At 30.5% G+C, this 16,239-nt stretch overlaps 1 protein-coding gene across 1 annotated transcript; it reads left to right on the top strand.

Annotated features, from left to right (window-relative positions):
* The first annotated feature begins 13,737 nt into the window (after nucleotides 1–13,737).
* LOC108994722 (transcription factor MYB108-like) lies at nucleotides 13,738–15,732 on the top strand. The gene is made up of 3 exons (XM_018970048.2): nucleotides 13,738–14,006; nucleotides 14,606–14,735; nucleotides 14,859–15,732. The coding sequence occupies exons 1-3, from the start codon at nucleotides 13,841–13,843 to the stop codon at nucleotides 15,526–15,528; spliced, it is 966 nt and encodes a 321-aa protein (XP_018825593.1). The 5' UTR covers nucleotides 13,738–13,840; the 3' UTR covers nucleotides 15,529–15,732.
* Nucleotides 15,733–16,239: the final 507 nt, after the last annotated feature.

The raw sequence follows: 16,239 nt of genomic DNA on the forward strand, positions 1-16,239 counted from the left end.
AACATTTATTTAAAAGGTTAATGTTTTACGATTTTTCTTTTCCATTAACACTACTGTTTGTCCTATATACATGTAACGTGCAACTCATATATATGAAAATATTAATTTAAAATGTACACGATCGACTTTCTATTTTTTCCCTACCACCTTTAAAATTAACCTGTATCCTATCATGTGAAAAGTTAAAAACACTGATAATATTTGAAAGCTTATGTTAAATATCAAATGCATCATGATCACTTTTATAGATTAACGCTTACTTCTGCTAGCTTAAGATCATCATGAAACTCGATCATTATATGACAAACGAAGTCATGAAATTTTCTAAGCCAATGTCGTCGAGCAAGATCAGTACTGCAAACAAAAGTTGGTGGCTTAGTACTCCTGGCTAGGTTTGAACATCATTTGATCACTCAAACTCATGAGTAGACGCTTAATTGAGTGAGATCTGATATTTTAGGTATTGGGATTTGTCGTTCAATCGTAATATATAGTTTTCTACAACAAGTCAGTTTTCTATGTATTTTAAGGTATGAAACCGTATTGGATGAAAGAGGTATAGATGAAGAAGCTTTATATATGCATGCGAGATACAATATTGGATTATTTGAAGTAGTCCGATGCCACTTGATGTATTTTACAACTCGATTATCCATTAATCTAGCTAAGCAAGCTAGCTGGTCAAACAAATCATAAAAATTTTGCACCTAACATGTGTAGTAGTATACCTCTTTGGAAGAAAAATATATACGCATGATGCCGTGCCGGTGAAAGGGGTCAAAAATAGGATGAGAAGAAAAAAGGGTTACAAACATGATATGTTTGGGTCAAAGACGCTTCAGATAGAGGAGGAAGAAGAAGAAGAGGAGGAGAAATTTGCAACATTTAAATTAATATATTATCTATCCATCAATTGAGAGAGAGAGAGAGAGAGAGAGAGATTGTGTGTGTTTTTTCTGTACATACATGGAAATGAACACCGGCTAGCTAGTGGGAATTTCAAGACTACAAGCCCCGAAAACCCGCCTAGCTTTTGACAAAAAGACCACGAAACTATGGATGGTGTCGTTTTCCCTTTTCTGCATGCAGCATTAATGATTGTACGTGTGTTTAGTCCAGATCTGAAGCCTCCATTTTCGTTTTAATTAAAAAAAAACACTCGATCCCTTTGAGTTAACTTGATTTCTTTGAGTATTCCCCTAGCTAGCTAGCTAGCTTATAAATTAAGCTTAGGATCGATGATCATCAAGTCATGCTTTTATGTATTAGTTATAAGATCATCTTCATGCATGTCAATTACTACTACTACTGCATGCAGCTCAAATTGATGTATATGAACATTGAAGGACGACAGATCATGCATCTAGCTAGCTAGAAGCAGGAAAGGTTAATGGTGCGTCGCTCGATTGGAAATTAATAATGATCCAATAACTATATAGACATGCGGGAAAGGTACTCACACAACCTTTCTGATCTAATTAGTGGGTTCTAGCTAGCAAGAAATCTGTAAAATGGTCGTTTTTTCTTTTATTTTGTTGTACCATTTTTTTGTAATTTTCTAATCATTTTATGCTCAATAAATTAAGACGGCCATTCACGGTGGACTTTCAAAACCATCGCGCGTCTTTATGTCTTGAAATAGTAAAAAGGTAAATTCAACCTCTAGGAAGTTCAGTTTACGATGTTATAACTTATAAGTTGGATTATGTGAACATCATCTTCTGCCTTCTTGTACTACATTAATTATATATAATTCTTACACCACAAGTCGGATATTTGTGCGTGAAAATTTGTTTAATTTAAGATTCCTCGGTTCAAGATTTTTTTAAGGTTTTATTCGAGTTGAAGGGTGTCATTTAGAATAGGAATAACTATATGAAATAGTACTAGACTTTACAACAATGATCGAAACATCGACTTATGCTATCTGAAAATTCGCAGTATTGTAATATTCATTTTATGTACTGTCTGATCTCTGCCTCACTTGATACTTTAGAATTCCAACAAGACTTTGAGATAATCTTTTTCTAGATTCTTGTTTCGCTTAGAGGTGTAAAATTTAACCGGAAAATTGGTTGGGACCGGCCCAAACCGGTGGAACCGGTCTGGTCTGGAACCAGTTTTTTAAATGATGAAACGGTTTAGATTCTATGATTTTTAAGATCGGATCAAACCAGACCGATTCACTATAATATATATTTAAATTAATTTTTTAATATTATAGATAATATCTTTTATAAAATATCATCATATATAAGATATTATATAATTATCACTATGACAATATATTACTATATAGTATTAATATCACTATTAGTATAGCATATTGTATTAGCAATAACTTAGTATTAACTTATTATTATATAACATTTTGTTTATTGCAGATTTTTGTATAACACTTCTCTTTTATAGCAGTTTTTTTATAGCAAATTTTTTTTTACATAACAAATTTTTTTATAAAGTAGATTTTTTATAGCAGAGTTTTTTTTTTTTTTTTTAGCAGATTTATTTATAAAGCAGATATTTATAGCATACTTTTTTATACGTAGCAGGTTTTTTTATAAAGCAGATTTTTGTAAATAGTAACAAAATTTTAATAAAACAGAATTTTTTAAAGCAATTTTTTTTTAATAAATAGATTTTTTTATGATAAATTTTTTAATACATTTTATTAATAAATATATATAATCATACTAGACACGATCTTGTTTGAATTCACAAACCACCTCAACTCATCTCATCTTCATTATTACAACTTTTTCAAATTCTCATATAAAAATATAATAAACAATTCAACTTTTTCAAATCTAAAAACAACTTTATTAAATTCTTACAAAAAATATAATAAACAATTTAACTTTTTCAAATCTCAAAATAATAATAATATTAAAAAATAATATTCTAAAAATATTTTATTCTACTATTCACAAACTATCTTAACTCATCTCTGAATCCAAATGACTTTAGTCCCTTCAAAGTTACCGTTTTGGTATTTTAAAAAATATTTTTTTAATGATTAAGGAAATGACTATTACTAAAGTTATGTATTTTTTTTCTTAAGGTTAAATATGTTAAAAAAATGTTTTACAAAAATGAAAAAAAATTCAAATATACTAGTGGACACGCCCAACGGTAGTACATACTAGAGCGGTGCCCTAGCATTATCCTAATTAAAATTACTCAGCCACCTTATAAAAATTAATAACTAATTAGAAGCTGTGTTTATATATCCATCGTAGAGCCTCTTAATTCACTTAAACTAGCATGTAATTAAGCAGCGAAAATACAAATTACCGATTCTGGCATATATAATTAGATTATCGAAGCAACGTAATATTAATCCAACATACGTACGGACCCATAAGTGGAGTTTGTACGTACGTAGTTCATGACACGTGTACAAATAATTGGATATTATATCCATAAATTAATTAACAAATCCCACTACCAAAAGTTGAACAATATGATTATATATATATTGATTGAAACATATCATGATGTGTGACTATATAATATATATATATATATATATATACATTGAGTGCACACCCTCCATCCCCTTTTCAATAATGCTCCCCTGCGTACGTACGTACCTCTGCATTTAAACACTACTGTATGATATATATCGATCTCATCCATTATAGTCTTCATTTTTTAAGCAAATTATATATATATATATATATATATATATATATATATATTAATAATGACAAAATAAGGGGTGGGATATCCTAACAATAAATATTAATCCATTATACTTAATTAATTACTGCATGCAGAAATGCAAATAAAATAGATCGAAAAAAAAGGAAAATGAAAATAAATTATTTAATATTACTTATATATATGGTCTCGGGTTTAATGTTAATTATGACTAATTATCAAATATTAAGAAATTAATTGACCGTCATTAAAGATCACATGCAATATAATTGATTCAGCAATTCAGAAACTTAGAGAATTGGCATTGATTTTATCAAATTTATCTCTAAAATTTAATTAAAAGTACATGTTTTTCATAAATCTAAAACCTTCTTAGTCATAACCCCATATTGGATTAGTCAAAATAATAATATAACATTATTTTTTTAATAATAATATTTTTAATTTATTTTTTTTATATTTTACAATTACACTAACTATATGTTAATTAATAATTTAATTTGATTAAATAAAATAATGATTATAGAGTGTGAACAGTTAGTTTTTAAATTCGGAGATGAACTTAAATATATTGTAGCTCAAAGTTGAAGATTTTAGTGTATGTTGAATCCAATACAGTGATTTTAAATACAAATTCATCAAATTTTAAAGATGTCACTCATGATTTGATGAGTCCAATACCAATGCTCTTAGCGTAATGCGCGCCATCAACAACGCCATCCAAAAACATGTACAAAATTTCCAACCAAAAGCAACAATACTACTAGAATATTTGAAAAGCAAAAAATGATGTTTTGAACCTTCTATCAGAGACAAGCATATTTCAGTTCCTAAACCGTACAATACAACAAATTTTAGTTTTAGGGATGAAATTCTTTAAGGAGGAACTAAATTTCGTCCCTAAAAGTAATTATTGGAGACTTCTCAAAACATGGATGACTTTATAAATCTAATCGAATGACTAAATATCCATTCGAACTAGATCTTCTGTGAGGAATTAGATTCTTTCAAAAAGTCAAAACCGTTCAAACGGCAAAGAACCTATTCCAACAGGGAATTCATGTCTATTCAAATGGTGTATAATCTGTTTGAATAATAATCTTGGAAACCATTCGAACTATAATTTATTCAAACGGAAGAGACTTGGTGGAAAAATCTAGTGGGAAGGTTATAAGACCGTTTGAACGACACATATTTCGTTTGAATACGTTCGAACACCACAGTTATGCATTTGAATGGATAGTTTGGTGGGAAATTAAATTAAAATTGGAGGGAATTTTTTTAAACATGTTCGAACATGTTTGACCTGTGAGTACCTTGTTCGAATGCATAAACAAGCGTTCGGAAGGGCTTGTTTAATTATAATAATATATTGTTAAAGAGGTCCAAAATATTAAAGTAATAAATATTTTTTCCATTAATTTGTTATCATTTTCAAAATATAAAAAATATGTATATATATATTATATGTTATGATTTACAGTAAATTAAAATATTTACGAATTCATAAATTAATTTTATGTAATTAATTTAAAAATATTTTAATGATTTCTTTTATGTTAAATAAGATTTTTAGTTAAATAAATATTACTTTAAAGATAGTGTCATTTTTTATATTATCGTGAACGATAAGTAAAATGAAAAAAATATATATAATTAACAATAAACAAGTTAGCAAACACAAAAAATATATATTCTAATTAATATTAACTAATTAATTTATTTTTATCACATTTTATATTTACTAATAATAATTAGAACCAAATTAGTTAATTACAAAAAATACCTACATATTTGGTGAGTTACTATAGCAAAAGTCTAAATTTATATAGACATGCCTAAATTTACAAAGTAACAAGCACATTCTAACGGTTAATATTCAGTTCGAACTAAATATTAACCATTCGAACAAGTATGGGACCGTTTGAACAGTATCTTAGGGTGGGTATTTGTATTGAGCATGTGCGTTCGAACATGATAGGTATCTATTCGAACATGTATAATATGATTTAATTCTGTTCGAACGGCATATGTCCCGCTCGAACTCCATTATATTAGTATATAGTATTATATTAGTATATGATTATATTAGCACATTATACTATATATTATACTTATATTAGTATATAGTATATACTATAACATATATACTTATATAATACTTTATTATTATATTTATGTTATACTTATATTATACTAATAATACTTATATATACTTATTTAATACTTCTTTTATAATACTTCAATTTCTATATCTATTATATACTATTATATAATAGTATGTAGTATGTAGTATCATATATTATATAATAGTATATATTTATATATAGTATATAGTCGTGTATATATATAGTATGTAGTGGATATATAATGTATATATATATAGTATATAGATAGTATATATGTATATATATAGTTTAGTATATAGTATAAATGTAGTATGTAGTATATATATAGTATATAGTATAATTTGTTTGTTCAAACAGATATTGTTCATGTTCAAACGGATAAGTACAGTGTTCGAACTGTTAGAGTAGTGCATCATATTTGTTCGAACGAAATTTTCTCGTAGAATATGTTTGGAGAAAAACTTGGCGCCAAATCCATATAATATATATCCATTCAAATGGAATATTAATCTATTTGAACGGGTTTTTGGCATACATAATCCTTTCTTAGGCAAAAAATTTGACTTAATTAAAAGAACATGCCGAAGAATATTCTTTATTGTTCGAACGGGTAGCTTGTTCGTTCGAATGGTTAAAGCTTGAATTAAAACATGCTGAATTTGGGCGCCATTGTGAAATTTTCGTGTTCGAAATGTACTTTACATAATTGAAAATTTGTACATGCAGTCATTTTTCATGTGGATCGCTATATTTTTCTTCATTCAGTCTGTCGATTGCACAAAGAGAGAGAGGGGCAACGAGCTTGAGAGAGAGAGAAAAGGTTCTAGAGAGAGAGGAATAGCAAAAGTGAGAGTGATTTTTTATAGTGTATTTTTTTGAAAGGTTTGTTTGTTGATAATGTGCAAATCCCTCAAGGTGTGTATTTTTTTAATGCAAATATTAGATTTCGAATTTCAAGAATTGATTTGTTAGATGCTTTCTAACTCTTCTAATTGTTCATGTCTGGGTTTCGATTGCGCAAAGAGAGTGAGGGGCAACGAGCTTCAGAGAGAGAGAGGAGAGGTTCTAGAGAGAGAGGAATAGCAATAGTGAGTATTTTTTATAATGTATATTTTTTAAAAGGTTTGTGTGTTGATAGTGTGCAAAACCCTCAAGGTATGTATTTTTTTTAATGCAAGTATTAGATTTCAAATTTCAAGAATTGATTTGTTAGATGCTTTCCAACTCTTCTAATTGTTCATGTATAAGTTTTACAAATTTGGTGGTAGTGGATTGCAGATCCTTGAGGTAATATAATATACTTTTTTGGCATGTTTGGGTTTGATTGATTGAGAATTTGTTTTTTTGTGAATATGTATATATTATGTGTTACTAATATTAGGAAATCTTATTTGAAATGTATATGTATTTGATTGAGAATTTGTATTTTTGTGAATATGTATATATTATGTGTTACTAATATTAAGAAATTTTATTTGAAATATATATGTGTTTGATTGAGAATGTGTATTTTTGTGAATATGTATATATTATGTGTTACTAATATTAGGAAATTTTATTTGAAATGTATATGTATGTGATTGAGAATTTTATTTTGCTTGTGATAGAACAATTGAGGTCCAAAAAAAAAAGTTGCTGACCCGGTTAGATTAAGCAGCGGATTTAGAGGCTAGATTAGAAGAAAACATGCAGAAGAAGTTAGAGATTCAATCCCAAAAAATGTTTGAACAATGGCAGTCAATAATATCTCAAAACTCTATGCCACTACCACAATTTTAGAACTTATTTTTCTTTAATTGTCTTTTTATTATTCTGTCCCAGAACATTTGAACAATTGTGATGTTTAAATTACATTGGTATAATATTAGTATGGTATTTTTAATTAAATTCAGTTCTGTATGATCAGGACCGTTCAAACGGAAAATACCCAGTTCGAATGGTAAATTACAATTTGTAAATCAACGATAACTCTTGACCTTGCATTTGAACAAAAAAAGAACCAATCGTACGACTTGTAAGAAACCCAGCTCGTTCAAATGGATAGAGTTTTCGAATAGATAGGATTTGTTTGAACAGCTAAATTTTTGTTTGAACAAAAGTAATATGAAAAATTTATCTATTCAAACAGACATAATCTTTTCGAACACTCTGTCCATTCGAACATGATCAAAAATATTCGATCGTTCGAATCAAGTTTCAATAATGTTCGAACGTTACATATTTGTTTGAATGTAATTATTTCCATTTGAACGATTTTTTGGGACGAAAATTATTCGTCTAAAAAAGAGGCCCGTTTGAATGCCATCGACTGATTCTACCCAATTTCATCGTTAAAAATATTTTTTTAGGATCAAAATCAATTTTCGTCTAAAAAAACTTTTTGAGATAAAAATTGAGTTTTTTTAGATAAAATGATTCGTCTAAAAAAACTCATTCTGTTGTAGTGGTAACGAAGTGCATGCACATATATATATATATATATATATATGAAATAATTTATATAAATTTAAAATAGATAAATTTCACATAAAGTTTTATAAAAAAAGGAAAAATATATGCATCTGCCCCACACCGGCACATACTCAACTTATTGAGTGTAAAAAAAAAAAAAAGTGATGTGAAGTGTGTGCCGGTGTGGGGCAGATGCATAGCATTTCCCATAAAAAAATAGATTATATATTAAAAAAATATTTAAAAAATATATTATTTTTAAATGAGACGTACATTTTTGTAAAAATCTACGCAAAACTTGTTTGCATGGAACTCGTTTTTGGCCACAAGCAGCACACACACGTGAACATTGTGGCATATAAAATAATGCTAATTAATTAATTCCTGTCTAGCCAGCTGCCACAGCTCTTTCTCGAGCTGTAATCAAGCCGAGCTGGTATTTGACTTGTTAAGTGTTCGGGTTTGAGTTCGAGTTTGAAATTTTTTTTTATTTTTTGTTTTATTTCGAGTTGATAAGCTAAACTTACAAGTCGAGTTTAAACTCGTCTCACAAATGCGTTCGAGTTGAGCCGAGCTCGAGCTCGAATTATTTATTTTTTAAATAAGATTTAATAATTAATAAAATAAATAATCTAATATTAAATTTATACAACTAACAAGTAAAATCTCTATTGAATTATAAAATTTTAAAAAATTTATAAATAATTAAAATATCTAATTAGTTGATATTTATCTAAAATAATAATATATTATATGCATACATATATTATTAATACATATACTTAGATATATTAATACATTTACAGCCCTAGCTCTTTCAGTCCGAATATTATAAGTTTGTTTGTTTATTTACTTTTTCTTTTTTGGTTATTTATTCAGTTTGATCATATCGAGCATCCGATTGACACGTTAATGTCGGCTCATATTGGAGTCTCTATAGCATCATCGAGCAAGAGCAGACATAAAAAAATAAAATCAAGGCGTAATTAATTAATTAACTTGATAATTATAATTCGGAAATCGCTTTTTTTTTTTGGGAATATATATAACCTTAATTTCTCGGCCAATGCTATATCCTAAGTAGAGGAAATTGGTTACCAACTTAAATATTACCACGTTATAGGGTGATACACAATTAATTAATAAGTATTTTTATTAATTATCATTTTTATCATGTTTTTGTTATATTATTATTTATATTATTTGTTAAAAAATCTAAAGTTTTACCATGTGAGACGCAAACTGAAAAGAAAAAGAAGGGTGATAGTTTGCTTGGAAATGAAATTTCTTCCGAAAGGGAAATACTCAAATTTGGATATAATATATATATATATATATATATATATATATATATATATATCTTCTTATACTTAAAAGAGACTATAGATCTGTGAACAGTAATAAACAGTATTTTGTGTTTGACACTTTCGTTTTCCATCAATCCCCTGCACAAAACTCTGTTTTCTTTTCAAGTAAAGCTGCTGATTTCTCTCTCTCTCTCCAGCCCACTCTTCCTTTTTCTTTTATATTTTACAACCCATGTGCTTCATCTATTTGAGGCTCTCTTGAGTTATACTGTAGAGTATTTTATTGGTAGGCATTTAAAAATGCCGAACGGATAAAACATGCACAATGAGATTGAAGGGGTCCTTCATTTGTTTGTAAAGACGTTTATTCATTTTTGGTCTGTGCATTTATTGGCTTAAAAAAAATAGAAACCAGAAAAAAATTGAAGAATAGAATATCAAAAATGTTGTGCACGTGAAAAACATTGTCCAATTAAATCATAAGTTATAAAATTAAGCATAACTCATACTATTAACTAGGCCTGTGCAAGAAACAGCCTAACCCGATCCGTCTGCTTGACCCGAACCGACCCGCACCGAAAAACACGGGTTTAAATGATGCACGGGTTCGACCCGTTCAACCCGCTAAATCTAAGCAACCCGCAATGTCCCTCAAAATTAACTAGTCTTCCGACTTCTACAAATAAAGAAAGCATGAAAAAAATACAGATCCACACAAACCACCGATCGAAGTCGGGCAGATCGAAGTCGGGTGGAAGAAGCCCAAGATCATCGCGTTGGTCCCTCAGACTCGACCTGATGATGCGATCAAGCTCTTCGGGAAGACGATCCCGGTGCCTGAGATCCCAACCAACGGGTCCATAGACTCTTACGGAGCTCCAGCACCGTCGTCGGCTCCTGTGGTTGACGATAACATCGATCAGGACCGTGGCTATTCGACCAACTCTTCGCTGAAGCCCAATACGGACAGAGAAGGAGAAGAGCGAGCGGCTGAGAAGGTTAAGGATACGGTTAGCTGCTTTTGACTATGAGAGCGACCCCTTATATTCATCGCATATATAAAGACGGGTGACCCGATGTCGGGTCGGGTCGAGTTGCGGTGTTTCTGTTGCTTATACGGGTCGGGTCGGGTCGGGTCGGGTCGGCCCAATATGCTAGGCGGTTTGGTCGGGTTGTAGCCCTACTATTAACCAATTTAATTCACAACTCAGATTTTTACCTTTTAACCATTTTTTTCTATCTAAAACCAATAATAATGTCATGAAATAATTGAAATATATTGGTTTTAGATGTATAAAATATATAATGATTCAGCTCAATCAATACTTCAATATATTGGTTTTAGATGTATAAAATATATAATGATTCAGCTCAATCAATACTTCATGAGATTGAAGGTTCTGGGTTTGAGTCACAGGTTCGTTAAACTTATTGCTGTTTGAATTATTAGTTTCTAACTGGAATGAGCTATATTAATATCCTCGTAAACCTTATCATTAAATTTTCTTCTTTTACACTGGATGTTTATATTTTAGAGTAATTTATTTTATAATAAAACAGGACAAACGTGCCTCGCACGTAAACCCTATATATATATATATATAAGAAAAAAAAAATAAAAGAATTAAAGGTGAGGACTATATATATAATAACCCTCCCACGTACAATAATGTTTAAGAGCACTGGTATTGGCTTAGTTAAATGTCAGTTAAAATCATATTTTGAAGAATGTCTACTAAATTTCTGCTACATTGGATTAGCTAAACACAATTGATTTGGAAGATGAGCTACAGTAACTTCATTCATAGAAAAAAATATGAAGGGAACTAGAGCATCTTCATTCTAATATTTTATTATTTCCTGTATTTCCCTTTTCCTTCCCTCTAGTGTAACTTCATCCCTAGAATTACGATACATTTTTTATTATTAATTATATTTTTATAAAATAATATTAATTATCTTTCTTTTGACATTTTTTAAAATATAAAAATAATTAAGAAATTATTTTTTGCATCTATCTAAAATCAAGCAAAAATTTATATAATAATATGAGAAAATATGAATAAACTTTTTATTAATTATTTATAAAGTACAAAATAACGCAATAACCTTAATTATCTTATAACAAATTATAATATTAGTAATGTTAATCTATATAATTTAATTAAAGAAATATTAATAATAAAAAAATATAATAATATTTTATTTTTATAGAGAGTATGATGATTAATTCAATATAGATTTTAAGTTTTGAGTGATTGGCTAAAAGTAAAAAAGTTTCTTATTAGTCAAATTTTAAAGGTTGAGATGATTAATCCAATACCAATACTCTAAGCTAGCTAGGTTTCAATGGTTGATCAGAAAAAACCTTAATTAGTTGGCTTGAAAGTGATCAAAGAGTACCTTCTTAATTATCGTGCATTAATCGCGCGCGCGCATTAATGCTGAACAATGGAAGTTTTCATGTTGCATGCCCTTGTCATTAGAAACACCACCCACGCCTGCATCATGCATTTTGCAACGTGATTCCCACCTATCAATTTTGGTTGGTAGTTGACAATATTAATTCATAATTCAAAACTTGAATTGTAATATATGTATCTATATGAACGTGGTTTTCTAATCTTTGAAATGACCAAATTTCCCTCCCGAAGAGGGAGAAAAAAAAAATCATCATTTTGTGACTTGAAAATTAGAGATTAATTATATTGAAGAAAAAAAAGATATTTTAATTGGAGATTAATTATGAGATATTTGGAATTTCTTGACAATTAATAAAGTCATATGTAAATTTTTCTTGATAATTTTTGAAATTTCTAAAGATCATTGGTTTTATTCATGAAGTAGTTTTGTGAAAGCAAATAGATGCGCTAGAATATATAATTTCGATTGAAAATATTTAGTGAAATGTGGTCATGATGTTGTCAATGAAAATATATATCATGTGATTCATGTTTGAGTACTAAATTTGTGAGAAATTATTTTGAGCTATGTGAAAGCCATGTTAAAAATACTTGGGTGTTGTGAAAATTGAGGTACATTAAGATGTGATAATTGAATCATTGATCATATTGTTTTAACATAAATATATTTGGATTTGAAAGTTCTAAGAAAATTATGAGAAAATCTACCACGACTATTTGTTTCGAACACGACCTAAGTATTGTAATTAATCTCTACGAGGGATGTTATTCATCATCTTACACCACATACTTAATTTATATATTTTAAAATTATTATTTATTATTTTTATTAAATTAATTGAATTGTTCTACTTATCATTCATACACTACATACTTGTTAAAAGAAAAATAAAAAATAAAAATATGGTGTGTGAAGATGATAGGTATATATATATATATATATAATTATTTTTGGCAGAATTAACAAGCAGCTAGCCCCATGTGCTGTTTGTACGGTACTGATGAAAACGATTCATGTTAGGTGCTTCTTTTCTTTATAGGCAATGAATGAGTCTTTATAGGGCTGTGGGATTCTTTGTTCCTTTTTTATGGGAATGGCGTCTCTATGCCCTATGCTTATCTCACCAAATAGTATTGTACTTCCACAAATAAAAATTCCTATGCTCGATACGCAAGACCATGATCTCTCTCTCTCTCTATATATATATATATATATATAATGTTAATTATAAGTTTTAAATAGATGAATGTATACAAATCTTTTGTAAAAAATGTGAATTTCGCAAATAAATTTATTTGTTTATAATAAGTATACGTAAAACTTATCTATTAAAATTTGTACAAATTATTTCTATATACGTGAGAAACGGATGTTATTTTAGACACAATTTCAAGAGTTTTTTCTTTTCTATTTTGGTGGTGTGCCTAAAACACTAAGATGGAGTGCAATTTTCCAGAAGGAGGAAAGCATTTCCACGGAAGCGACGATAAAATCACCTACAAACAGAGTTGGGGGAGGAAAGTCAAAGCGTCAAACTTCAAATGCCCTGTTGCTGACTATAATTGCTACTGCCATGGGAGAGGAGAAAGAAATTTTTTTTAATCATAATTACTGCCAAAGCTTACGCGTTGATTAAACCACATCACCCTATTGCGGCTCTCTCTCTCTCTCTCTCTCTCTCTCTCTCTGTATCAGGCTGCCACTTTTTTCAAACTCTTCCATCTATCTATAAAAACCCACCATCCCCAATCCTTCTTGTATTAATCCAACTCTCTCTCTCTCTCTCTCTCTCTCTCAAAAACTCTGATCAAAACCCAAAAGGTCTTTTGCTTTCAATCAATCAGCTCCCCCGTTTAAGGGAATTTGATGGATGTTAAAGCAGCAAGAGGTCGCAGCTCCAACGTTCAAAGCAGCGAGGATGAGACCATGGACCTTAGGAGAGGTCCCTGGACTGTTGATGAGGACTTCACGCTCATCAATTACATTACCAATCACGGCGAGGGTCGCTGGAACTCCCTTGCTCGAGCTGCCGGTAAATATACAGATAACCCTCCATTCGCTTTTAACTTTTTCATGATTTTTCTATGCATACCATGTATGGAACCGTGTTTCCTGACTTTAATTACATGGATAAGCCAAAAAACATGTTGACAACGTGTCTTCAACTTGTCCTCCAGTCCTCATGTCTCTTGCTTCATTCGCCCTTCGATTGATCTGTCTCTGATTTCGTTTACTTTTCTCTTCTCTTAAAATTCTGGTATGGAATTTGGATTTCTGCTTTCTTTTTTCTCAAATCTAATCTCTCTGGCACAAAGACCCAAAGATTAGAGGATGATATAAAGAAGACGCACAGAATGATGATAGATTCAGAAGTTTATATATATATATATATATATATATTATATATGCATGTATATCTATATATCATGATCATGAGATATGCTAGATTATTTTTCGTTCAACCGTACGTACACCTGAATATTTATAAAACATATATAATTGTTACAGCACTCACCCATAAAGTGATCACAGGCAGAAAAAGTACAAGACGGAATAAAAATGCTCCTATTCTCCCCCTCTCCATGTTCGTTTTCTAGAAACTTTACCAAATATTTGGGTTTCTGCAAACAGGTCTGAAACGAACAGGAAAGAGCTGCAGATTAAGGTGGCTCAACTATCTTCGACCCGATGTTCGACGTGGAAACATCACCCTAGAAGAACAGCTCATGATTCTTGAGCTTCATTCTCGTTGGGGAAACAGGTACTTTAGTACATAGTCAATCGGAACTGTTTAATATCGTTTCTCCATGTTGGCCGGGGTTCTTTCGATTTAACCCTAATCCTAAATAACCTAAAGTACTGGTTTTTTTATCTGTAACTTCAGATGGTCTAAAATTGCACAATACTTGCCGGGACGAACGGACAACGAGATCAAGAACTATTGGAGAACCCGGGTTCAAAAGCACGCCAAGCAGCTCAAATGCGACGTGAACAGCAAACAATTCAAGGATGCCATGCGTTACCTTTGGATGCCGAGGTTGGTCGAGCGAATTCAAGCCGCTGCGGCCGCTACCGCAACGACTGCTCCGGCCACCACCATGAACGGAACATCTTCAGCCGGCTCGACCACCTCAACCATCACTACCAACACTCATCATCATGATCACAACCTTGACGTCCACAAGGGCCAAATGGCTTTGCCACCTGACTTTGGGGTTGCAAAGACTACTCCAAGTTGCACCCCGGAGAATTCTAGCACCGCCGCCTCGTCGGACTCTTACGGCACCGATCAGATATCGCAGGTATCGGAGTTCACGGACTACTACGTTAACATCCCGGTCAATAACAACCCTAGTCAGGATTATTTCCCGATTGCTGGGTTCCAGGGCCAGAGCCTAACTAGCCCAGCTGGTAATTATTTCAATACTGGATTGGATCTCCAAGCCATGGAACAGAACAACCAGTGGTTGGAAGGTGGGGACACATCGGACAATTTATGGAATGTTGAGGACACGTGGTTTTTTCAGCAGCAGCTCCACAACACAGGCATTTGAAATGTGAAAAATGGGGAACAGGGTGCGATCTGCAAGCTAGCTAATGAAAGTCCAGAAATTAATGGACAAAAAAATGAAGAATTTTAATGATTTTAATGTAGGATACATATAGATTTTGTATTTAAATGTACAAAATGTCGTGGAATGAGCACAGCTGGAGTAGATCGAAGATCCTAGCTAGCTATTTTGGTACTTAGAAAGAATTTTTTTTCTTTGTTGCAGTTTTTTTTTTTTTTTTTCCTTATGGGGTTGAAAATTTTTTAATTTGAGTTTTTTTTTTTAATCTGAGTTATTATATTTTTAAATCAATGCGTACAACACATTATCTACATTACTTAAATAGTAAAATTTAATTTATAAGATTTAAATTTTAAATTTTATTTTTTAAATTGAATTATATCATATAAACAGTAAAAAAAGAATTACGCGTTTAGATAATCATGCAATATTAAAGAGATCTATAATTGTTTCCACCACTTTCAATACAAAGTCCTTATGAAGCCAATAAAATATACTTAGATTATGTCGTGTCAAATTTGAAACCTTGTCTATGGGGCATGAATGAATGAATGGAGGTTGGATTAAAGTTCTCATGTTCTAGATTGTCAAAAAAAAAAAAAAAAAAAAATTAATTTATACTCGTGTCATTCCATGATTGGCGGACGTGTAGAACTTAAGTTAGCCCAATAAGGACAACTATGTAAAGATGAC

The sequence above is a fragment of the Juglans regia genome, chromosome 12 (assembly GCF_001411555.2).
Source record: "Juglans regia cultivar Chandler chromosome 12, Walnut 2.0, whole genome shotgun sequence".
Lineage (NCBI taxonomy): Eukaryota > Viridiplantae > Streptophyta > Magnoliopsida > Fagales > Juglandaceae > Juglans > Juglans regia.

Coding starts and splice junctions, on each gene's coding strand:
- LOC108994722 (XM_018970048.2), top strand. CDS start 13,841: ATGGATGTTAAAGCAGCAAGAGGTCGCAGCTCCAACGTTCAAAGCAGC. Junction 14,007..14,605: donor CTCCCTTGCTCGAGCTGCCG/GTAAATATACAG, acceptor TTCTGCAAACAG/GTCTGAAACGAACAGGAAAG. Junction 14,736..14,858: donor CATTCTCGTTGGGGAAACAG/GTACTTTAGTAC, acceptor CTGTAACTTCAG/ATGGTCTAAAATTGCACAAT.